This window comes from Saccopteryx leptura, chromosome 2 (assembly GCF_036850995.1).
Source record: "Saccopteryx leptura isolate mSacLep1 chromosome 2, mSacLep1_pri_phased_curated, whole genome shotgun sequence".
NCBI lineage: Eukaryota > Metazoa > Chordata > Mammalia > Chiroptera > Emballonuridae > Saccopteryx > Saccopteryx leptura.
Genome location: NC_089504.1, coordinates 166,908,481 through 166,932,791, shown reverse-complemented (window position 1 = coordinate 166,932,791; position 24,311 = coordinate 166,908,481). Strand labels below are relative to the sequence as shown.

Genomic DNA, 24,311 nt, shown 5'->3' with positions numbered 1-24,311 from the left:
GATTCCATAGAACACTTGACAGACAAGATGCTGACGATATTTACTCCAAGGGATGAAATCCAAACTTTCTAGTCTGACTTTTAAAAGCCCTCAAATCCTTCCCTGACTATCCAGAGAGGGACCGATAAGGCACTGTTCTCTATTCCCGATGTAACTTAAAGAAAAATTTTCACAATGTCAGGAGCCCCGGATGTTCTACAAATGAAGGAGGATGTCCTCCAAGTCCTTGCAGCAGGAACTCACTTAGGTGGCACCAACCTTGACTTCCAAAGGAAACAATACATCTACAAAATAGGAAGTGATGGCATCTGCATCGTTAAGTCTGAAGAGAACCAGGAGAAGCTTTTGCTGGCAGCTTGTGCCATTGCTGTCATTGAAAACCCTGATGATGCCAGGATCACATCCTCCAGGAACACTGGCCAGTGAGCTCAGCTGAAGTTTGCTGCTGCCACTGAAGCCACACTCGTTGCTGGCCATTTCACTCCTGGAGCCATAACTGACCGGGGATTCAGGCAGCCTTCTGGAAGTCAAGATCTCTGGTGGTTGCTGATCCCGGGGCTGACCACCTACCTTTCACACGTTAACCTGCCTATCATTCTCCGTGTAACACAGACTCTCCTCTGGGCTACATGCATGTTGCAATCCCTGGCAACAACAACAGGGCTTATTCAGTGGGTCTGGTGTGGGAGATGCTGGTCCAGGAAGTTCTGCGCAGCCATGGCACCATCGCCCACGAACACTCAGAGGTCATGCCTGACCTCTACATCTCTAGAGATTCTGAAGAGACTGAAAAGGAGGAGCAGGCCGCTGCTGAAATGGCTGTGACCAAGGAGGAATTTCGGGGTGAGTGGGCTGCACCAGCCCCAAGTTCACCACTGCTCAGCCTGAGGTTGCAGACTGTCTGAGGGCGTGCAGGTGCCCTCTGTGCCTATTCAGCAGTTTCCTACTGAAGCCTGGAGTGGTCGGCTGCCCCACTGCTCAGGCCACTGAATGGGTGGGATCAACCACTGAGTGGTCTTAAGCTGACTTTCCACAAACTCTGAAACAGAATGGAAATAAAGTTGACAGGAAAAAAAAACAGTTTCTTAAAAAACAAACCCTCAACAATCTGTTCTCAGTCTATTATTCTAGTATTTCCTCCACGTGCTGGATCTGAGTCTTAGTTCTGCCACTTACTAGCCACAAAGTCTTTAGTCAAAGCATATAAAAGGAAGATTATTCCATCTCTTGTAAATGAGAATCATGCAACATACCCTGTAAACTTCAATGAAAAGTTGTGAAAAACAATGAAACAGTATCTTTAAAATTCTTTCAAAAATCTTGATGGCTGCACAATACAAATTTACTAGTGAACTGTATAGTTACAATAAGTATATTTTATAGTATAGATTTTATATTTTAATAACTTTTTTTAAAATCAATGGTGAAAAAAATAAATACCTTACACAGATATTTCCAGATCAAAAATTATAGTGTAAAATAATAAGTATACATCTACTATAAAAATATTTTTATAATAATCATACCATTATTAAACTATTTCCTCCAATCAAAATTATATACTCATTGTATACTTTGCAAGTCTATACTATGGAGTACCATCAATTCCTAACCACATACAACCCAAGCTCTGGGTTCAATAACCAGATATGATGGAAAAGGAAAAAATACTTCGAGCTAGAAACTGAGTTCTATCGCACTTTTGCCACTTAGTAGCTGTCTGACCTTGAGCAAACAACGTTCTAAGTTTCACTTCTTTATCTGAAAAAGAAGGTAATACCATTTCATTCACAGGGTGTGGTACAGACTCAAGTGAAGTAACTACTCAAAGTGTCCAGCATTCTGTTTCACAGGTATCTAATTGTTAATTTCCTCTTTTCCTGGCTCTAGAATGTATTCCCCAGTTCCAACCTCTTAAAAACTCTTACTTTTAAGATACTATTTATATTTCATTTGACTACCAAAAAATTTTCCTTTAAACTACCTTTTATTGTCATTTTCAACTATTTAAACCTTACATGTTTCTGTGCTACCTATCTATCCAAATTATCAATAAACTGATATTTGGAACTAGTCCTTATACTTTTGGGTATTTCCTAATCTGTCAGTACATTAGTATAAACACTTACTTACAATTAAACCCTTTTTCAGAGTAGGAATTTTAAAAAGTTGACAAAATACACAATAGGTTTTCATGCTAAACTTGCTAAAAAACCTCATTCAGATATTATTGCTTCCATTTTTCTGATGAGGAAACCGAGACTTAAAGATTCTAGGTGACAATACACTGGATGTGGGCCCAAGAACTGGGCTCCTCCACACACTCAGCAGTATTCCTATCCTCTTCTCTACCTGTATCTGGTAGATGAGGTGACTGAGCAAATGCAACTGCCCACAAGATCTCCTTCAGCCAGCTGCCAACTACTGACCTTCCAGTATATTTAGTCAAGGTCTTAGATTCCTCCTCTGTAAGATACAAATGATAATACCAACTTTCCAGGGTTGCTGTGACAATAATTTAGTATACGGGCATGCTTGGATGCTATCTGGTACCCATGCTTTCTTTTCGTGGATAACATCTGTATTTATCTATAAATTTATTGTAAAAGATAGATTGCTCTTTCTGATAAAACATTAATATGTTCTTGTATGGAATGGAATGTATTAAAAAGTATTTTTTAATTTTTTTTTGTGTGTGTGTATTTTTCTGAAGTGAAGCGGGGAGGCAGAGAGACAGGCTCCTGCACCCGGTCAGAAACCACCACCAGGAGACGATGCTCTGTCCATCTGGGGCGTCGCTCCATTGCAACCGGAGCCATTTTAGTGCCTGAGGCGGAGGCCATAGAGCCATCCTCAGCGCCCGGGTCAACTTTGCTCCAATGGAGACTTGGCTGAGGGAAGGAAAGAGAGAGAGACAGAAAGGAGACGGGGAAGGGTGGAGAAGCAGATGGGTGCGTCTCCTGTGTGCTCTGGCCGGTAATCAAACCCAGGACTTCCACACACCGAGCCGATGCTCTACCGCTTGAGCCAGCCAGCCAGGGCCAAAAAAAATTTTTCATGTAGCTTTTATACATTTAATATATGGAAAGGAGGCTTATTTTACACATCTCTTACAAAATGGACAGGAGTCATCCAACAGAAGAAACTAAAATTCAAAGCAGGTCTGTCTGAGGACTTCCCTCAAAAGCTCACAAACTTGCCCTGGCTGGTGGCACAGTGGATAGAGCATCATCCCAGAGCACCAGGGTCGCAGGCTTGATCCTGGGGTCACTGGTTCAATCGTAGGGTTGCAAGCTCAATCACAACACAACTAAATGAAACAATGAGTTGATGCTTCTCTCTCTCACTCCCTTCCCACCAAAAAAGCTCACAAACTTAAAAAAAAAAAAAAGGCCAAGGGAACTAAAAGGAAACAGCAATTGACTACAAACACTGTATTTCCAACCCTGTGTTAAAGCTTCTGTGCAGAGCCATAAAGAGATCAGTTCTACACTTTAAATTCTCCACCTAGCCTGACCAGGCGGTGGTGCAGTGGCTAGAGCATCGGACTGGGATGCCGAGAACCCAGGTTCGAGACCCAGAGGTCGCCAGCTTGAACGTGGGCTCATCTGGTTTGAGCAAAAGCTCACCAACTTAGACCCAAGGTTGCTGGCTCGAGCAAGGGGTTACTCGGTCTGCTGAAGGCCCATGGTCAAGGCACATATGAGAAAGCAATCAATGAACTAAGGTGTCGCAATGCGCAACGAAAAACTAATGATTGATGCTTCTTATCTCTCCGTTCCTGTCTGTCCCTGTCTATCCCTCTCTCTGACTCTCTCTCTCTCTGTCTCTGTTAAAAAATAAAATAATATAAAAAAATAAAATAAAAATAAATAAATTCTCCACCTAACTACAAAGCATCATTAACCAACACTGATGGTAACCAGAGAGAAGTGAGGCCTTACTCAGTAGCAGAGCTACTAATCTAAGTCAAAAGGATTAGGCACTTTATGTGCATTATCTCATTTTTTTAACTACTGAACAACTGTTATAAACTGAACTGTGTCATTCCAATAGTCACAAGTTGATGTCCTAACCCCCAATCTACAAAATGTGACCTTATTTGATATAGTCATTACAGATGGAATTAGTTAACATGAGATCATTAGGATGAACCCTAATCCAATGACTTATGACCTTATAAAAAGAGTAAATTTGGACACAGACACACATCTAAGGAGAATGTCCTGTCAAAATGAAAGAAGAGATCAGGTGATGCTTCTATAAGCCAAGGAACCCAAAGACTGTAGGTAAAACCATCAGGAGCTAGGTGAGAGGCATGAAACAGTTTATTTCCCACAGCCCTTAAAGAAAGCAATGCGACCAACACCTTGATCTCAAACTTCCAGGTTCTGTAACTGTAAAACAATAGATTTCTGTTGTTTAAGCCAAAAAATAAAAAGCCATATAATAAACATTAAAAAACTTAAATGGGATTAAACCAAAAGCACAGTTAAAGGATTTTTTTTTTTAATGTAAGTTAAAGAATATTCACCTAGTAAAATAATGAGTAATTGTTTTAGAACAAAAGTACTTTTTGGCCCTGGCCGGTTGGCTCAGTGGTAGAGCATCAACCCAGCATGTGGATGTCCCTGCTTTGATTCCTGGTCAAGGCACACAGGAGAAGTGCCATCTGCTTCTCCACCCCTCCCCCTCTCCTTTCTATCTCGCTCTACCCCTCCCACAGCCAAGGCTCCATTGGAGCCAAGTTGGCCTGGGCGCTGAGGATGGTTCCATGGCCTCTGCCTCAGGTGCTAGAATGGCTCTGGTTACAATGGAGCAACGCCCCAGATGGGCAGAACATAACCCCCTAGTGGGCATGCCAACATCCACCCAGTCGAGTGTATGTGGGTGTCTGACTCTGCCTCCCTGCTTCTCATTTCAGGAAAATCAAAAAAAAAGAAAAAAGTACTTCTTAGCACTAAACTTTATTAATACAAGGATTTTTTTATAGATAGAGCACTGAACATCATGCATCTTCAATTCAGTTAAAAATATTTTAGAGACACTGTTTATATTCGTTCGCAAGAGTAGAAAACAATATTAAACCACAACCTAATTGAGATAATTCCATAAAGAGCTAACAATATGGTTGAGACACTTAGCTTTTCAATGACCTACCTAGACCAATCTTTTCCCTCTTGAATGCTCATCCTTTTGCTTTGAAACATGCATTCCTAGTATGGATATAAAAATAGATAGATAGATAGATAGATAGATAGATAGATATTTAGATAGACAGATATAGACGGACAAATAGATAAAATATCAGCTACCCCATGTATTCTTTCATACACCCAATCTTAACAGCCCTTTAAAAAATATATATCATTATCCCATTTTGGTGGCAGTCTCATAGATGAGATTTGAAATCAGAACAGTCTTACTTCAAAGGCTCCAAAAATCACTGCACTAGATTCTCTCAGGCATTCCTAAATTCCGGATTCATATTTACAACTTCCTATTATTAAATGTCTCCAACTAATAAATATGTGACAAGTACTTTTAACCCTTTGAGAAATACGAACATTCATGTACGTCCTCAAGCCTCCTGACCATCCAGAGTACAAGCGTACAAAAATTATTTTAAAAATGTATAAGGCAACATTAAGAAAAGGCAAGTGCATGTTCTTCTTGTTTCCATAAATTAGTTATCAAACAAACATGATTTTAAGTTAATAAAACTGTAACTGAGTAGTTAATTTCTCCACTAGGAAGGACGTTGGTGTTGAGGAGAATATAACAACCATGTCTGCCAGTGCTTTGACAAAACCTCAGATGTGTGGCCTTCTGGCCAAGCGTCTGCGAATGCATCTTGTTGGAGCCATCACTATATCCCTGGGGGTGGCAGCTTTCTGTAAGTTTGCTGTGGCTGAGCCAAGAAAGAAGGCATATGCAGATTTCTACAGAAATTATGATTTCATGAAAGATTTTGAGGAAATGAGGAAGGCTGGTATCTTTCAAAGTACAAAGTGATCTTGGAATGTAAAGAATTTCTTTGGGCTGAATTCCATGGAAGTTTGTCACTGACTTGTGTTCCTGAACTATGAAAAATAAATAATTTGAGCTAAGGAGTAACTTCTCAATAAATAAACAAGAAATAAAAAATAGCCTAACCAGGCGATGGTGCAGTGGATAGAGCGTCGAACTGGGATGCCGAGGACCCAGGTTCGAGACCCCGAGGTTGCCAGCTTGAGCACGGGCTCATCTGGTTTGAGCAAAGCTCACCAGCTTGGACCCAAGGTCGCTGGCTCTAGCAAGGGGTTACTCGGTCTGCTATAGCCCCACAGTCAAGGCACATATGAGAAAGCAATCAATGAACAACTAAGGTGTCGCAATGAAAACTAATGATTGATGCTTCTCATCTCTCTCCATTCCTGTCTTCTGTCCCTATCTGTCCCTCTCTCTGTCTCTGTAAAAAAAATTTAAAAAAAAATTAAAAAAAATAAAATAACTTTAAAAAAGAAATAAAAAATAGCCTGGCCTGTGGTGGCGCAATGGATAAACCTTTGGCCTGGAATGCCAAGGTTGCCGGTTCGAAAACCTGGGCTTCCCTGGTCAAGGCACATACAGCAAGCAAGCAATGAACAACTAGCATGAAGCAACTATGAGTTGTTACTTCCCATTCCATGCTCCCCTTTCTCTTCTGTCTTTGTAAAATCAATAAAAGTATTTTTAAAATAAATAAATAAAAAATAAAAAAATTTTTTTAAAACCTGTAACTAGAACTAATTTCATTTTTTGAAGAAAAAAAAACACCTCACTCCCATGGGTCAGCCAACATGAAAAAAACTCACTACTCAAAGGTTAAGGTAAAAAAAAATTTATCCTTAGCGCCTCTCATTCATCCCATCCTCAAATAGTTGCTTCATCAAATCTCTCTTAGATGGGCCCCCTATATTTCATTTCCATTTGACTAAACCAAGTCCTTGCATTTCTCCCTTCAACTACTAAAAAACTACTTCACCCCTGGCCAGTTGGTTCAATGGTAGAGCATGAGCCCGGCATGTGGATGTTCCACATTCGATTCCCAGTTAGGGCATACAGGAGAAGTGACCATCTGCTTCTCTATGCCTCTCTTTTCCCTCCCTCTTCTCTTCTTTCTCTCTTCTCCTCCCACAGCCATGGCTTAATTGATTAGATTGCATCATCCCGGGCACTGAGGATGGCTCCATGGAGCCTACCTAAAAATAGCTTGATTGCAAGCATGGCCCCAGATGGGCAGAGCATCAGCCCAAGACGGGGTTAACCAGGTGGATCCCAGTCCAAGTGCATGTGGGGGTCTGTCCCTCTATCTCTCCTATTCTCACTTAGAAAAGAAGAAAAAGAAATACGTCAAATGGTTTCCCTATCTCCATCCTTAGAAGCCATGATTATCTTTTTTGAGACAAATGTTATCACTTCATTTAGCAAAGCCTAGACCAGCCTTCACTATCTGGGCACACAATCTATCATCTGGTACCACTCTCCATAATATACCGTAGTGCTCAAAAAAAGGGGATTATTTCAAAATGAATATGAAACAATAAAAAAGGAAGCATTTGATTCTTTTTTATTAAACAAGAACATCAGAAAAGCAAATGAGAAGTCAAAGAAAGTTGTTTGATTATGCAAATGAGATGCAAAACCAACTTTTATTTCATTGGTGAAAATGCACTCTATAAAAGGCTGAAAGTACTGGAATATCTGCACATTTCCTGATCTTGAAAGTGCACATCCTGCAATCTCCCAGCCCTTGCCATGTCCCTGCAACACAATTTCCCCAAATGCAAAGCCTGGAGAGTCATAGGACACCTTGAAGCTGGTCAAACACAGACTATAGTGGCAACAGGACTTGGAACATCCCAAAGCGTGATTAGCAGACTGTGGAATCGCTTTCAAGAGACTGACACAGTACGAAGAAGACAAGGGCAGGGTTGCCCATCTGCCACAACCGCAAGAGATGGCCGCTACTTGACCTTATTGGCAAGAAGGTACAGGTACAACAATGCACCAGAGCTGCAGGGACAGTTTCCTGCTGCCACTAGATGACAGATATGCACCCAGACCATATGAAATCGGCCCATCATATTGGACTGCATGCCCGGCAACCAACAGTATGCATTCCATTATATTCTGAACACCGTAGAACCTGTAGAAGGTGGGCTGATGAGCATTGTTATTGGACCCATGATGAGTGGTCAACTGTCTTCTTCTCTGATGAGTCACGGTTCAGTCTGCAGGCTGACAATCATTGTGTCCTGATCTGGCGTGAACGAGGGACACAGGAGAATCCACATTTCATGCGAGAAAGGTGGTGGAATCATGGTGTGGGCTTGTATTAGCATTGGTGGTCGTACCGACCTCCAGGTCATCAGAAACAGATCACTGACTGCTGTCAGATATCGAGATGAGGTGTTGCACTCTATAGTGGTATCCTATGCTGGAGTAGTTGGAAACAACTTTCTTTTCATGGATGGTAATGCAAGGCCCCTCCGTGCACATCTCGTCAACAATACGCTTCAGGAGACAGGAATCAAAGACATGGACTTCACATTCTCCAGACCTCAATCCCATCAACATGAACAGGCTTGGGATGCACTGGGAAGACATCTGGCAAACCATCCAATGCCTCCCACAATACTCCTGAAGCTGGAAGTTGCCCTGGAGCAAGAATGGCAGAGGATCCCGCAAGAACTGCTGACAGTCTGATCCTGTCCTGCCCCACCGCTGTCAGTGTGTTTTGGCAGTCTTGGGTGACCATACATCCTATTGAACAATCAATGTGTGGCACTCTCATCCAGTCTGACATGCTTCTGTTCACCCCTACCAATTATGTCACTTGCTACTCAACCATGGTAACAGAGTTCACATCTAATTGAACAACTTTGACTTGTCGTTTGCTTTTCTGATGTTCTTGCTTAATAAAAATAATCAGATGCTTCTTTTATTTTGTTGCTTCATATTCATTTTGAAATATCCCCTAATTTTTGTGAGCAGTGTGTACAGCCTATTCTATTTCACATCAGATGAGAACAAAATCATAGCACAATGCGTTTTCTCATTAGAACACTCATCTGCCTAGGACATTCTTCTTTTCTATCAGGTATGCTTCAGCCATCTTTCAAAAAATAGTTAAATATGGCCTCTTCAAGAAACCTTCCAAAATATCCCTGAAGAGAGTTTGTTACATATTATGTGGGTACAGTAAATCACACTATGCAAAATTTATTCACTTTGAAATTCTTTGTGTATGTGTCAGAGAGAGACAGAAGAGAGACGGGGTGGGGGGGCAGATAAGGAAAGACAGGAAGGGAGAGAGATGAGAAGCATCTATTCTTTGCTGCGGCACTTTAGTTGTTCATTGATTGCTTTCTAATATGTGCCTTGATGGGGGGGGGGGGCTACAGCAGAGCAAGAGCAAGTGACCCCCGCTCAAGCCAGAGACCTTGGCCTTCAAATCAACGACCATGGGCTCAAACCAGTGACCACCATGGGGTCATATCTATGATCCCACACTCAAGCCACCATCCCCGTGCTCAAGCTGGTGAGCCCATGCTTTCACCAGGTGAGCCCATGCTGAATCCAGTATCCTTACCAGCTTGAAGCTTTGAATCTGGGTCCTCCACGTCCCAGTCTGACGCTCTATCCAGTGCGTCACTGCCTGGTCAGGTACATTTTAAAATTCTCTATTCATAAATACAGGACCATGTATCTTTGTATTCACACAATAGCTGTAAAATAGTGGCACACAAGTGTTCAATAATTAAGCTCTCTCTAGTCAGTATGCAGAATACACATATACAGTACTATGCAATTTATTAAAGAGTAAATCATACATATAAAATATCAGACCTCCAGAGAGGCAAGGTAACATTGTTTTAAAAACTGCAAGGTCTAGTCTGACCAGTGGTGACAGAATGGACAGAGCACTGACCTGAGACACTGAGGTCCCAGATTTGAAACCCTGAGATCACTGAGTGCGGGGTCACCTGGCTTCAGCAAAGGCTCACCAGCTTGAGTGCGGGGTCACCAGCTTGAGCATGGGGATCATCAACATGATCCCAAGGTCACTGGTTTGAGCAAGGGGTCACTAGCTCGACTGGAGCCTCCCACTCAATGCACGTATGAGAAGCAGTCAATGAACTGAAGTGATGCAACTATGAGTTTATGCTTCTCATCTCTCTCCCTTCCTGTTTATCTCTCAAAAAAAGAAGCATATTACCTATGCATACATCCTCCTATATACTTTCAATCACCTCTAGATTACTTATAATACTTAATACAATGTAAATGCTATATAGTTATATTATTTGGGCAATAATAACAAGAAAAATAGTCTGTATAAGTTCACTACAAGCATAACTATCACAAGCTTAACTATACAGTGCATGTCAGCAACAATGTGACTTTTTTGTCCCAACTATTTTCCATCTGCAATTGACTATATCTGTGGATGTGGAATCTGGATTAAGGAAGGCTGACTCTCAAAGACTGGGGGGTGAGGGAGAGATATACAGGTTAATTACGGACTTACTATTAATAATATTCAATAACAGCAGCAACTAAGACTGATATGTCACTAGGTGCCAGGCATTGCACGTGCAATCCTATCAAATAGGTACTATTATTACCTCCATTTTAAAATGAGGAAAACTGATATTTAAGATTAAAATTTTACCCAAGATCACAAAGCTAGTAAGAGAGCCACGATTCCATCTTAGATATGTCTTATACCAAAGCTTCACTACTAAATTAGTAGAAATGAATACGTTTATTTTGACAAACAAATCTATTGGGTTTCAAACAAAATAATATATATAAAGTACAAATAGTGGTATAATAAATACTTTAGTTGCCAATAATGAGCACCTTACATTACAGATTAAAATTATAGCTAGTGGGAAACATAATCACATCATTAAAATGTCTAGAATTAGTAATTCAACTGAACCCAAGTCAGTCCACATCTTAGCTGTATGTATAGGACCCCAAGTCCTGTCTAACCTGTAGTGACCAAGTGGACAGAGCGTCAACCTGTAATGCTGAGGTCACCAGTTCAAAACCCTGGACTTGCCCCATCAAAGCACATACAAGAAGCAAGCTGATGCTTCCCACTCCTTCTCCTCATCCTCTCCTCTCTCTAAATAAATAAAATCTTAAAAAAATAAGTACCTCAAGTCCAAAAGAAATATGAAATGTCAAAAACTTAAAAATGCTTTTAAAAGAAAATAACGTTTTGTTCCCAAATAACAGAACACTACCCATCAAAAAAGAACTAGAACAGCGGTTCTCAACCTGTGGGTCGCGACCCCGGCGGGGGTCGAACAACCAAAACACAGGGGTCGCCTAAAGCCCGTTGCGAGGGTCCAACGACCAAAACACAGGGGTCGCCTAAAGCCATCGGAAAAGACTTTAAGCGACCCCTGTGTTTTGGTCGTTCGACCCCCGCCGGGGTAACGACCCATAGGTTGAGAACCGCTGAACTAGAATAAGAAAATATACTTTGTGTACACAAAATGCAACAAATGGAAGTATGTTTCCTTTACAAGACTGAAACATCACTGTAACTAAATATACTAAGAAAAACCTTTTGTGCTTCAGTTTTCCAATGCTTGAAAAATAAGGATAAAATTTTCTCTTGCATTTATCTCTCAAATATTTTTTCCTTAGGTGAGAGGAGGGGGGATAGTGAAGCAGATTCCCGCATAAACCCCAACCAGGATCCACCTAGCAACCCAGGCTAGGATTGATGATCAAGTACCCACTATTTTTAGCCCCTGAGGCTGATGCACTCCAAAGGAGCTATCCTCAGTGCCCGGGGCTATGCTTGAACCAACGGAGTCACTGGCTGCCAGACAGGAAAGAGAGAGAGAAAAGGGAGAGTGAGTGGGGAGCAGATAGTCACTTCTGAATGCCCTGACCAGGAATCAAAACAAGGATGTCCCTACGATGGGCCAACACTCTATCCACTGAGCCACCAGCCAGGGCCTACCTCTCAAGTTTTAAAGGATCTGAAACACAAAACAATTCTGCAAATGGGAAATACTAAAGCAAGGGTCAAAAACTCAAATGTCTGGAGGAGCCTGGCATATAAAAGTCACTTTGCCAGTCAGGAAAGTAAGGCAAAATGGAGAGTCTTGCCCCATCAACAGACCTAACTCCAATAGAAGTAATAATTGCCCTTCAAAGGAGGTTATAAATCTATATTTCTCATTTAATGCCATCAACTAATTAAACTATAATCTACACACATGCAAATTATAAACAAAATTGTAACCATAAATTTTAGCCACCAAAATGGTTAATATCAAGTGTTGGGGAGTATGTGGAGCAACTAGAACTCTCAAACAAGGCTGGAGGAAATATAAACATGGTACAATCATTTCAGAAAACTGACAGCCCTGGCTGGGTGGTTCAGTGGATAGAGCATCTCCCAGCACTGGTTTGATCCTGTCAGGCACACAGGAGAAGCAATCAATGTGTGCACAAACTAAGTAGAACAACAAGCTGACGCTCTCTCTCTCTCAAATTAATGGAAAAAATTTTTTTTAAAAATTGACAGCATTGAAGTTAACAGATGCATAGTTAGTACATCCTATGTATAACCAGCAATTCCACTCCTAGGTGATCCAACAGAAATGCATAGATTTGTTCAACAAAAGACATATTCAAGAATGTTCAAAACAAGTGCTCTTCGTAACAGACAAAAATAAGAAACATCCCATTGCCCACCAACAGTAAAATAAGAAAATAAAATGTGGTTTATCCATGTAATATAACATTATACAGAGGCTATTCCTACATAACATGAATGAATATCACAAATATGCTGGACGAAAAAGCCCACAAAGGGTTCAACTATATGATTTTTCTCCAATAAAGTTCAAAATAAGTATAAAAAAGTAAAAACATGAATCTATAGCTTTAGAATGTAGGGTTAGAAATCAGTACGTAGTTACCTTTCAGAAAGGGTAATGATGGGGATGGGGGAAAGAGCAGGATTTATGGGAGTATTGTTTATGTCCATATGTTCCTTTTGTGAAAACTATAAGACTTAATTTGTACACTTTCCCCAAAGTATGTATATGTACGTATATGTATGTATGTATATATATATATCTCTCTACATATAAATAAAAACTTTTAAAACAAACACACACACATTCCTAAACTATTTCTGCAGGCAAATCTACTAATCAGAACAAATCAGTTTATGACCACTCAGCTAAAGAAATACTGTAAAATTGAATATTTAAAGATCAAAGAAAAAAATAAAAGCAAAATAAAATTATCCTACCGAGATTACAAGATCAGGTTAGAAACTAATAATATTTAAATTTCTTTTAATAACAATACCTCTTAGACTGAGCCATTTAAATCTCCTCATACCTGTTTTTTGGCTTTTTATGAAATGCAAATTTTTTTAATTAATTAATTTTTTTTTCCTGAAGCTGGAAACAGGGAGGCAGTCAGACTCACTCCCGCAAGCGCCTGACCGGGATCCACCCGGCACACCCACCAGGGGACGATGCTGTGTTGTGACCAGAGCCACTCTAGCGCCTAAGGCAGAGGCCATGGAGCCATCCTCAGCGCCCGGGGCCATCTTTGCTCCAATGGAGCCTTGGCTGTGGGAGAGGAAGAGAGAGACAGAGAGGAAGGAGAGGGGGAGGGGTGGAGAAGCAGATGGGCGCTTCTCCTGTGTGCCCTGGCCAGGAATCGAACCCGGGACTTCCGCACGCCAGGCCGACGCTCTACCACTGAGCCAACCGGCCAGGGTTGCAAATACTCTCTTTTCTGAATGTTTGTACCTCTCCTTCTGCTTCACCTTTACATCCATCCCCCACCCACCCCATCCCTCCCCTCTGGTAACCATCAGCTTGTTCACTGTTCTGTTTTTGTTTTGTTTGCTCGTTTTTTTATATTCCATATAAATGAAATCATGCAGGATTTATCTTTTTCTGTTTAACTTATTCCTCTTAGCCTAATACCCTCTAGGTCCAATCATGTTATCACAAATGGCAAGATTTCCTTTATTACTGAGTACTGTACCATTGTATATATACTGCTCAAAAAATTGGGGGATATTTCAAAATGAATACAAAGCAATAAAAAAATTTTTTTATTTTTTTATTAAAAAAGAACATCAGAAAAGCAAACGACAAGTCAAAGAAAGTTTGATTATGCAAATGAGATGCAAAACTAACTTTTATTTCATTGGTTAAAAATGCACTATACAAAAGGCTGAAAGTGGCCCTGGCCAGTTGGCTCAGTGGTAGAGCATTGGCCTGGCGTGCAGGAGTCCCGGGTTCGATTCCCGGCCAGGGCACACAGGAGAAGTGCCCATCTGCCTCTCCACCCCTCCCCCTCTCCTTCCTCTCTGTCTCTCTCTTCCCCTCCTGCAGCCAAGGCTCCATTGAAGCAAAGTTGGCCCGGGCGCTGGGGATGGCTCTATGGCCTCTGCCTCAGGCGCTAGAACGGCTCTGGTTGCAACAGAGCAACGCCCCGGATGGGTAGAGCATTGCCCTCTGGTGGGCATGCCAGTGGATCCCGGTCAGGCACATACGGGAATCTGTCTGACTGCCTCCCCATTTCCAACTTCAGAAAAATAAAAAATAAATAAATAAATAAAAATAAAGGCTGAAAGTACTTAAGTATCTGAAAGATCCCTGATCCCCTAATTTTTGTGAGCAGTGTATATATACTGTGATAAGGTACCAAAAAACTGTAAAACTTAGTGTTGGCAATGCCATTTTAAAGAGGAAAAGTCAGGCTTCTTGCCCCCTCCGTTCTGTGGAAAATGGAGGGAGAAGAATGCAGAAGCTTTCTGGCTTACAAGGACGACTGAGTCATTTAGTTTAACTACAGTTCTCTGAAAGAATAAAGGTTATCTGAAGAACTTTCTTTTCCTTTCAATAAGAGACAATATTTATATATCCTACACAGATTTTAACTCTTCCTCCCTTCCTGGAGTCCTGAGAGTAACATATACCTTTAGACCAGTGGTAGTCAGCCTGGTCCCTACCGCCCACTAGTGGGCGTTCCAGCTTTCATGGTGGACAGTAGCGGAGCAACCAAAGTATAAATAAAAAGATAGATTTAACTATAATAAGTTGTTTTATAAAGATTTATTCTGCCAAACTTAGCATAAATCTGACAGAAAGTACTTGGTAATTATTATTATACGCTTTAACTTGCTGTAACTCTGCTTTATAAATTTTATAAAGCAAACTTACTTCCCTACTTTATAAATCACCATTACTGTGGAACTGGTGGGCAGTTAGAAAATTTTACTACTAACAGAGATACAAAAGTGGACGATAGATATAAAAAGGTTGACTACCCCTGCTACAGACGAAATGTTGTAAGCTTATTGTGTCATGCTCCCCTCCTTTTCCCCCAACCTATATGTGATCAAGTCTATATAACTAGCTATAAGACTATTTTGGGGAGACACGATTTGGGTTAGCTATACCCTGTGTAAGTCATATGCAGCCAGCTTATTAATAAATCTTCTCCTAATAATTCTTCTGTATCCTGCCTCGGTGTCTCTACATAACCCACGGAATTAAGGTACGCTACTTTACAACAATACCACTTATTCTTTATCCATTAACCTATTGGCAGACATTTAGGTTGCTTCTATATCTTGGCTATTGTAAATATGCTCCAATGAGCATAGAAATACATATATCTTTTTTTTTTTTTTTTGTAATTTTCTGAAGTTGGAAACGGGAAGGCAGTCAGACAGACTCCCACATGCGCCCAACCGAGATCCACCTGGCACGCCCACCAGGGAGCGATGCTCTGCCCATCTGGGGCATCGCTCTGCTGCAACCAGAGTCATTCTAGCGCCTGAGGCAGAGGTCACAGAGCCATCCTCAGCACCCGGGCCAACTTTGTTCCAATGGAGCCTCGGCTGCGGGAGGGGAAGAGAGATACAGAGAGGCAGGAGAGGGGGAAGGGTGGAGAAGCAGATGTGCGCTTCTCCTGTGTGCCCTGGCCGGGAATCGAACCCGGGACTACCGCACGCCAGGCTGACGCTCTACCACTGAGCCAACCGGCCAGGGCCTCATATATCATTTTGAATTAATGTTTTCATTTCCTTCAGATAAATACCCATAAGTAGAATTTCTGGGCTGTATAGCAGCTTTATTTTTAATTTTTTGAAGACCCTCCTCCATACTATTTTCCATAGTGGCTGCACCATTTTACATTCCTACCAAAAGGGTACAAAGAATCTTTTTTCTCCACAACCTTGCCAACACTTGTTTTTTGTTGTTGCTGCTTTTGATAATAGCCATTCTAATAGGTATGAAATGATAATTCACTGTGGCTTTTGATAAGGTTGCAGGTGGGGGCCATGACCCCCTCCTCATGGACAAAGGGACAATGACAAACTAGATGTTCAAGATCAGCTTCACCCAGGCATCTGTGTGACTAACCCAGGTGTGGAAGGTCCCCTAGCTTATTTACAGTTAATCTTACATAAATCGCTGAAAGCTGCATTTTTCCTTAATGACCACCAGCCCCCACACTCAAATCCCCTATTTAACCCTACCTATTAGAGAACTGGGAGCTGCTCTCCCTTACAAGACAGCCCGGCAGGTTTCCTTTCATTAAAGCCTGTTCCACTGGTCTTTTGGACTCCGATTGATTCTATCAGCTTTCATATCAAGTAATTTACTAACTAAATTTTCTTCCAGGAGTTTTACAGTTTCAGGTCTGAAAGTTTTTAATCCATTTGAGTTTCTTTTTGTATATAGTGTAAAAGAGTGGTCCACTTTCATTTTTGCATGTATCTCTGCCAGATCTCCCAACACTACTTATTGAAGAGACTGTCATTTCTCCATTTTATAATCTTGTTTCCTTTGTCATAGATTAACCCTTTGAGTAGTGAGTTCTTTTCATGATCGCTGACCTCTGGGAGTCAGTTCTTTTTTTTTTTTCAAAGAATGAAATTACTGCCCTGGCTGGTGGCTCAGTGGTAGAGCGTAGACCTGGTGTGTGGAAGTCCCAGGTTTGATTCCTGGCCAGGGCACACAGGAGATGCTACCATCTGCTTCTCCACCCCTCCCCCTCTCCTTCCTTTCTATCTCTCTCTTCCTCTCCCACAGCCAAGGCTCCACAGGAGCAAAGTAGGGTCCTGAGGATGGCTCCATGGCCTCCGCCTCAGGCGCTGGAATGGCTCCAGCCACAACAGAGCAACACCACAGATAGGCAGAGCATCACCCCCTGGTGGACATGTCGGGTGGATCCCAGTCGGGCATATGTGGGGAGTTTGCCTGCCTTCCTGCTTCTAACTTCAGAAAAATACAAAAAAAAAAAAAAAAAAAAGAAAGATATTAGTTCCAGTTCCAGTTTTATTAACTTAAAATCATGTTTGTTTGATAACCAATTTATGGAAACAAGTACATTTGCCTTTTTTTAATGTTGCCTTACACATTTTAAAAATAAATAAAAGACCCTGTCTGGGTATGTCTTTCTATCTGAAATCAGTCTCTGGTAGGCAACATATAGAAGGGTCTTTTTTTCTCCATTTGGTCACTCTGTGTCATTTGATTAGAGCATTTAGTCCAATTACATTTAAAGTAATTGACAGGTACAAACTTACTGCTATTTTATTGTTTTTTTAGTCATTTTGTAGTTCTCTGTTCATTTCTTCTTTTCTTTTGGCTTGTTTTCTTTAGTGTTTTGGTTGGGTTCCATTCTCTTTGTGTGTGTGTGTGTGTGTGTGTGTGTGTGTGTGTGTATTTTTTGTAGGTTTTGGTTTGTAGTTACCATGAGGTTCATAAATATCCATCTATAGCAACAGCAGTTTAAGTTAACCAACATTTAAACACATTCTAAAAGCACTACATTTCTACTTCCCCCTCCACAATTTGTCTTTGACATATTTTAGATCTTTTTTGTTTTATGTATCCCCTATTTATTGTAGTTATAGTTCATCTTCAGACTAACTTTTAAAGTAGCTGAGTCACAGTGTTAAAGACCTGCGAGGTTTTCTGGGTTTTTTTTGTTGTTGTTTTCAGTGAGAGGAGGGTAGATAGAGACTCTCGCATTCCCCCCAAATGGGACCTACCCAACAAGCCCCCTACAGTGTGATGCTTTGCTCATCTTGGGCCATTGCTCAGCAACCCAATTATTTTTAGCACCTAGGACTGGAGGCTCCACCGAGCCATCCTCAGCACCTGGGGTCAACTCACTCAAACCAATGGAGCCATGGCTGCAGGAGCAGAAGACGAGTAGAAGGGGGGGGGGGGGGGACAGATGGTTGCTTCCCGAGTGTCCAGATCAGGAATCAAACCCAGGACAGCCACACACTGGGAAGACACTTTACCATTGAGTCAACCATCCAGGGCTGAGATTATTTTCTTTCGTATATTTTCTTATTTCTAGTTATGCCCTTCTCTTTTTTTCTGCTTAAAGACCCTCTACCGCCTGACCAGGTGGTGGCCCAGTGGATAGAGCGTCAGACTGGGATGCCGAGGATCCAGGTTTGAGGCTGGAGGTCGCCAGCTTGAGCGCGGGCTCATCTGGCTTAAGCAAAAAGCTCACTAGTTTGGACCCAAGGTCGCTGGCTTGAGCAAGAGGTTACTTGGTCTGCTGAAGGCCTGAGGTCAAGGCACATATGAGAAAGCAATCAATGAACAACTAAGAGGTTGCAAGGAAAAACTGATGATTGATGCTTCTCATCTCTCTCCGTTCCTGTCTGTCCCTATCTATCCCTCTCTCTGACACTCTCTCTGTCCCTGTAAAAAAAAAAAAAAAAAAAAAAACCCTCTACCATGTCTTATAAAGCCAGTTCAGTGGTAATGAACTCTTAGTTTTTGTTTGTCTGGAAAACACCATCTCTCCTTCAATTCTGAATGAAAACCTGAATGGGTGGAGTACTCTAGGTTGTACGTTGCTTTCTTGCTTTCTTTTTTTTTTTTTTGTATTTTTCTGAAGCTACAAATGGGGAGAGACAGTCAGACAGACTCCCGCATGCGCCCTTGGCTGCGGGAGGGGAAGAGAGAGACAGAGAGGAAGGGGGGGGTGGAGAAGCAAATGGGCACTTCTCCTCTGTGCTCTGGCCGGGACCCGGGTCCCCCGCACGCCAGGCCGACGCTCTACCGCTGAGCCAACCGGCCAGGGCCGGTTGTACGTTGCTTTCTTTCAGCACTTGAAATATTTCCTGCCATTCCTTTCTGGCCTCTTAAATTTCTACTGAGAAATCAGCTATTAGCCTTGTGGATGTTTGGGGTAGGAGGGAGTTCCTTTGTATGTAACTTGTTTGCCTCTGTGCCTTCAAGTTTATCTCTTTATCCTTAACTTTTGCCATTTTAATTACAATACATCTTGGTATGGGCCTCTTTGGGTTCATCTTGTTTGGAACTGTGCTTCCTGGAACTGGGTGTTTCCTGACCCAGATTAAGAAAGTGTTGTCACTATTCTTTCAAATATACTTTCACCTTCTTTCATCCTCCTGGGATCCCTACAATGGGGAATGTTAGTTCACTTGATGTTGTCCCAGATGTGGCTTATTTTTTTTTTTCTTTTTACTGTTCTCATTGGGTGATTTCCACTATTCTATCTTCCAGGTGGCTAATCAATTCTCTATTATCCCATCTGCTGTTGAGTCCTTCTAGTGTCTTTTTCATTTCAGTTATTGTATTTGCCAGCTCTGATTGGCTCATTACATTTTCTAATTCTTCTTTGTTGAAATTCTGAGTACCTCTATTCTACACTCAAGTTTGGTGTACATATTTATGACTGTTTATTTAACTTCTTTATCAGAGAATTACTTATCATCATTGCATTAGGGGTTTTTTTACTTGTTCCTTCATTTAGAGTATATTCCTCTGTCTTCTCATTTTATTTGACTTTCTGTGTTTGTTCCTATGAATTAGATAAAATAACTATTTCTCCCAATCTTAAAAAAGTGGTTTTGTACAGAAGGAGCCTCTGTATAGATTGTGTGCGACTGGTTTTAGCCTGGTGGTTGGAGTAGGGAAGGGCACATGTGATGCCTGATGTGCCGCCTAGACAAAAGTGAGTTCAGGGTGGGACAGCTGGTGTGCATGCACATGTTGTAGATCCCTGTTGTTCTGGCTGTCCATGGCCAGAACAGGGTCTGGACAGGGCTGACTGGTGTCCTCGCACATCAGCACTCTGCTGATCCAGGTGAGGAGGCCTGGTGCACATACTTCATTGCCGTCTGACCCACTAGATCAAGCTCCAGGTGGAAGGGAACTATGTATACATTCTACAGCAGCGTTTTTCAACCACTGGTCCAAGGACCAGTAGCTATTTCATGCCAGTCTGTGAAATAGTTAACTACAATAATGTTGTATGAAGATTATAGACTCAATGATACTGACTGAATTCACTTATGCTCAGGGTGATTTCTGCTTCAGCAGTCCCCATTATAATTCTCCTATTTTCACAAAAGTTGAAACCACTACTCTGCAGCACCCTGCTGTTCCTGGTGGAGCTAGCTTCTGCAGTGGATACGAAGGCACTACTGCTCCTTGCAGGCTGGCCAGTTCATCTGGACAGAACTCCTACTTGAACTATCTAGGTGGAGCAAGAATGTAAATTATGGCTTTCACTGGCTTCTCTGATCCTAGAAAGTTCCCTCAGATCCCAAAGAGGTCTACTCATTCCCCAAATCTTCTCATCTCAGTATCTCTCTCTCTCTCTCTCAGTTGGTGTACAGAAGCTGTTCAATTGGCCCTCAGTTATCTCTCAGGAAAAACTGTACTACATAGGTGTATATTCAGTGTGTTCATGGGATGGGGTGAGCTCAGCATCCTCCTAAACTGCCATCTCGGACCCTCCTTCTATGGCCTCATGCACCAATTTAACAAATCAAGCCTGTCTCAAAAGATACAGTATAAGAATACATTAAAGTAGGAAGTAGACTAAAAATAATCAACTAATTGTAAAAATTCAAAGCAGCCATTAAAGCACCAACACAATCCTCCTCCCTGAGCAACTTTACTTGCTGCTCACTAGTATGAAGCAATTTTCTCTCATCCATAGGAGTAACAGCCTAGGTAGTACTGGGAGTCACCAAACAACTTACTGTAGAAAAAAGAAGCCTCAGACTTCACCCAGTCAAATTAAAGCAAGCCTACCAAATCCAAATACTTAACTCTGCTATTTAGTCAAATAACTGCTACATGACTAAATATTAATTTATAATGCCTTCTTAGCATTAAGGCCTTCTCGCCTGTCTCACGAGATCCTATATCCCAGACAATTTCATTCTTTTTTTGAGATATAAAATGATCCCCACCTTTGAACCATTGCTAGTATTTTTTTCTCCATCTCTCATCTTCACCTATCTTTCATATCCCAAATTTACTACTTTTATGTATTAGAAAATCCTAGAAAGATCATAGAGTAAATCAAATACCAGCATTTTTTAAAGTGCCTCTTTCTATAGGTAACACACCTACTACAGTTCAGTTTCATTGCTTATTAATTAAACATTACTCTTAATTTGAGCCACAATTCACATACCCCGCAAAAATTTATCTTGAAAATGCAAAATTGCTTTGCAAAAGTGATCAAATTCCACCAATACAGTACTATTCTTCTTCTTTAAAGTGAAAGGAGAGGCAATAGATTCCAACATGCAACCTGACCAGATCCACAGGGCAACCCCTGTCAAGGACTGATGCTCAAATCAATTGAGCTATATTTAGTGCCTGAGGCTGACCACTGGGACCAACCCAGCTATCCTCAGCACCCCAGCCCACACTCAAACCAATGGAGCCAATCGAGCCACAGGCTACAGGAGGGGAAGAAGGGGGAGAGAAACAGATGTTCCATACTCTTGTGTGCCCTGAAAGGCCAGAGGTCTTTAAGTAACTATGCCAGATCATAAAGTAACTATTTCTTACAAAATGTTTTGTTACAAATTAATCTTCTTAGCATATCAACCTTACCAAATATATGGGTTAAAAGACTAGCCTATCCCAGCAAAAAGAAACACAATCTTTAAAAAAAAAACCCACAAATGTCTGGGAAGACATTTAATAATCCCTACAGAACAAATGCTACAACAAAGTTAATTTGCAATTTTAAAAATACACATAAATGTCTGACATTCAAGTTAAGTTACCTATCAAATTATTTTAAGATCCAAAAACTGTTTAGAATTCCAAAAATAATAATAATAATAATAAGTAGGCCTTTCTCATTGGGTTTAGGAATGCTCAATATATTCAGAAACAAAAAAAGCAAAATCTGACACCTGCTCTACTTCTTAAGTGCAACATTCAGGAAAAAAGATTACACATAAATATTTATTAAAATTGTAAACTCTACTCACAAACAGCTAAAAAGATGTTAAACCAATAGATAATAACAAATGACTATAAAAAATACAAACAGCTCTAAAATTTCTGAACTCAAATGCTAAATAGCACACAAATGTTCCCTGCACATGGCCCGCTTTCAAGACTCCACGCTGAGAGTTCACTGGATACAAAGCTGTAGAGGACGAGATCCCCCTACTGACACCCAGCAAAACTTATTCCAGCTTTGAAGAAAATTAAATTGAAATGCAAATCTTGTGAAATTCCTACTCTAAACTCTCGACTAAACCTAAACACACTATAAAAGCTGCTTTTCGTTCATTCCTAATCCTTCGAAAGCATTTTCTGCCTGGAAAATTTTCCTCCCATAAGCTTTGGACAAACTTTTCCGTTCTTACAACCTACTCCAGGAAGCTTTCAGCCCGCCCTCACCTCCCGCCCCCCGACCCAATCACATCCACTAGGTAACCTCAGCACTCGCAGGAACCCCTTCAACCGGGCACGGAAAGAACAGGAGCCTGCAAACCCAGCCCCTTTCCACACACCCCCGGAAACGACATCCTTTCTCACACACCTCACGCCACAGCCCATCCCCCTTCCTCCCCGCCCCCACTCACACCACCCCGGTCCACCCACGCACGTTCCAGGGAACCCAGTCTCCCCGCGCTCCCCTCTTGCCTCAGGCGGTGGGGCGGGGAAGCAGGAAGCAGGAAGGAGGACACAGGCCCGGCCTGGGCCCTCTCATACCGCCCAGAGGCAAAGGGGTAAGCCTGCGGGCCGGGCTCCGCGGCGAGACTGCCGGCCCTCATCCGGCCCCAGGCCTCCCGCCCGCCGACGCCCCGCGGCCGCCTCCCGGCCCGGACCACACTTACTTGCCAGCCGCGGTCCATCGAGCACCCCGCTGCTGCCTCCTCCACCGGCTGTGGCTCCCGGGCCCCCCAGGTCCGGCTTCTTGGGCCCCGGGGGCTGCCCGGCTCCCCCCGCCGGGCCCGTTCCAGGCGGAAAGCCGGCCGCGGTTGCGGCCGCGCCCGCTAGAGCTAAGGGGACGCTGTTGCTATGGAGGCCGAGGCACGGGCCCGCGCCGGCGGCGGGGTCCTCGTGCAGGAACTGACACTCCTCTCCGTAGAAGCACGTCTTGTCCTTAGCGTAGTAGCGGCAGTACTTCAGCTTGACCCCCGCGGCCGCCCCGCCGGGGACACCCCCGACCCCCGGCGGGGCCACCACCGCCACAGCCGCCGCCAGCGAGGAGGAGGAGGAGGAGGAGGAGGAGGAGGCGGCGGCCAAGGGGGGCGGGAGGCCGCCGCCACTGTTCATGGCAACGCTGCAGCCTCGTTCCCCGCTGCTGCCCGAGGAGCCGCCGCCACCATAGACTGGGGAGGGAAGGAGGACGCTGCCGGTGCCGGATAAAAGCCTGGGCGGGCGGGTCCGTCCCGCTGCGGGAGCCCGAGCGCCCGGGGAGGGGGAGGGGAGGAGAGAGGCAGGACAGGGTAGGAGGGCGCGGAGGGGAGGGGGCAGTTGGGATTCTCTCACTCACTCTCGTTCTTTTTTCTTAAAGGGGCCGCGCGGGACGTTGGGGTGGGCACGTAGGCCCACACAGGGACTTCGAGAGCGCTGGCTAGGGGAGGGGAAGCGGCAGCCACGAACAGGTGGGGAGGGCGGAAGGGCCGGTTTATTTTTAAATTCTGCCTCCACTCTCTCGCGCTCTGGTTCCTCCAAGTTGTTTATTCCATTTTCCTCTTCCTGAGACGGCCGTGGGCGCTGCGCATGCGCGCCGAGGCGCGGGGTCTTGTGGGTAGCGGGAACGCGAGGGGAAGCCCCCTGGCCTCCGGCCCCTAGGGCAGACCCTAGCTAGCCTCGGTTGGGCCATCGGTCCGCGGTAGCTCTCCCAAGCGCTTCTGGGTGGTGAAATTCTCACGAGACGAATAGCTTCCTTTTTAGTGTATCCCCTTGAAAAGGCAGTTGTCACTTTTTTTTGATGGAAAG

At 42.9% G+C, this 24,311-nt stretch overlaps 2 protein-coding genes and 1 pseudogene across 8 annotated transcripts in view; 2 read left to right on the top strand and 1 right to left on the bottom strand.

Moving 5' to 3' along the window:
• The window catches only part of PAN3 (poly(A) specific ribonuclease subunit PAN3), a 139,805-nt gene extending 115,755 nt beyond the window's left edge, over nt 1-24,050 (bottom strand). For 6 of the 7 annotated variants that reach the window (XM_066369259.1, XM_066369261.1, XM_066369262.1 and 3 more), the window contains exon 1: nt 23,201-24,050. In XM_066369259.1, coding sequence (XP_066225356.1) covers nt 23,201-23,642 — 442 coding nt within the window. In that variant the 5' untranslated portion in view covers nt 23,643-24,050. The remainder of the gene's footprint in view (nt 1-23,200) is intronic. The other variant, XM_066369260.1, reaches the window with a different exon arrangement.
• Nucleotides 175-1,021, top strand: LOC136393203 (small ribosomal subunit protein uS2 pseudogene; annotated as a pseudogene).
• On the top strand, nt 5,748-6,117 carry LOC136393202 (cytochrome c oxidase subunit 6C-like). The gene has a single exon (XM_066365828.1). The coding sequence runs from the start codon at nt 5,788-5,790 to the stop codon at nt 6,013-6,015; it is 228 nt and encodes a 75-aa protein (XP_066221925.1). The 5' UTR covers nt 5,748-5,787; the 3' UTR covers nt 6,016-6,117.
• Nucleotides 24,051-24,311: the final 261 nt, after the last annotated feature.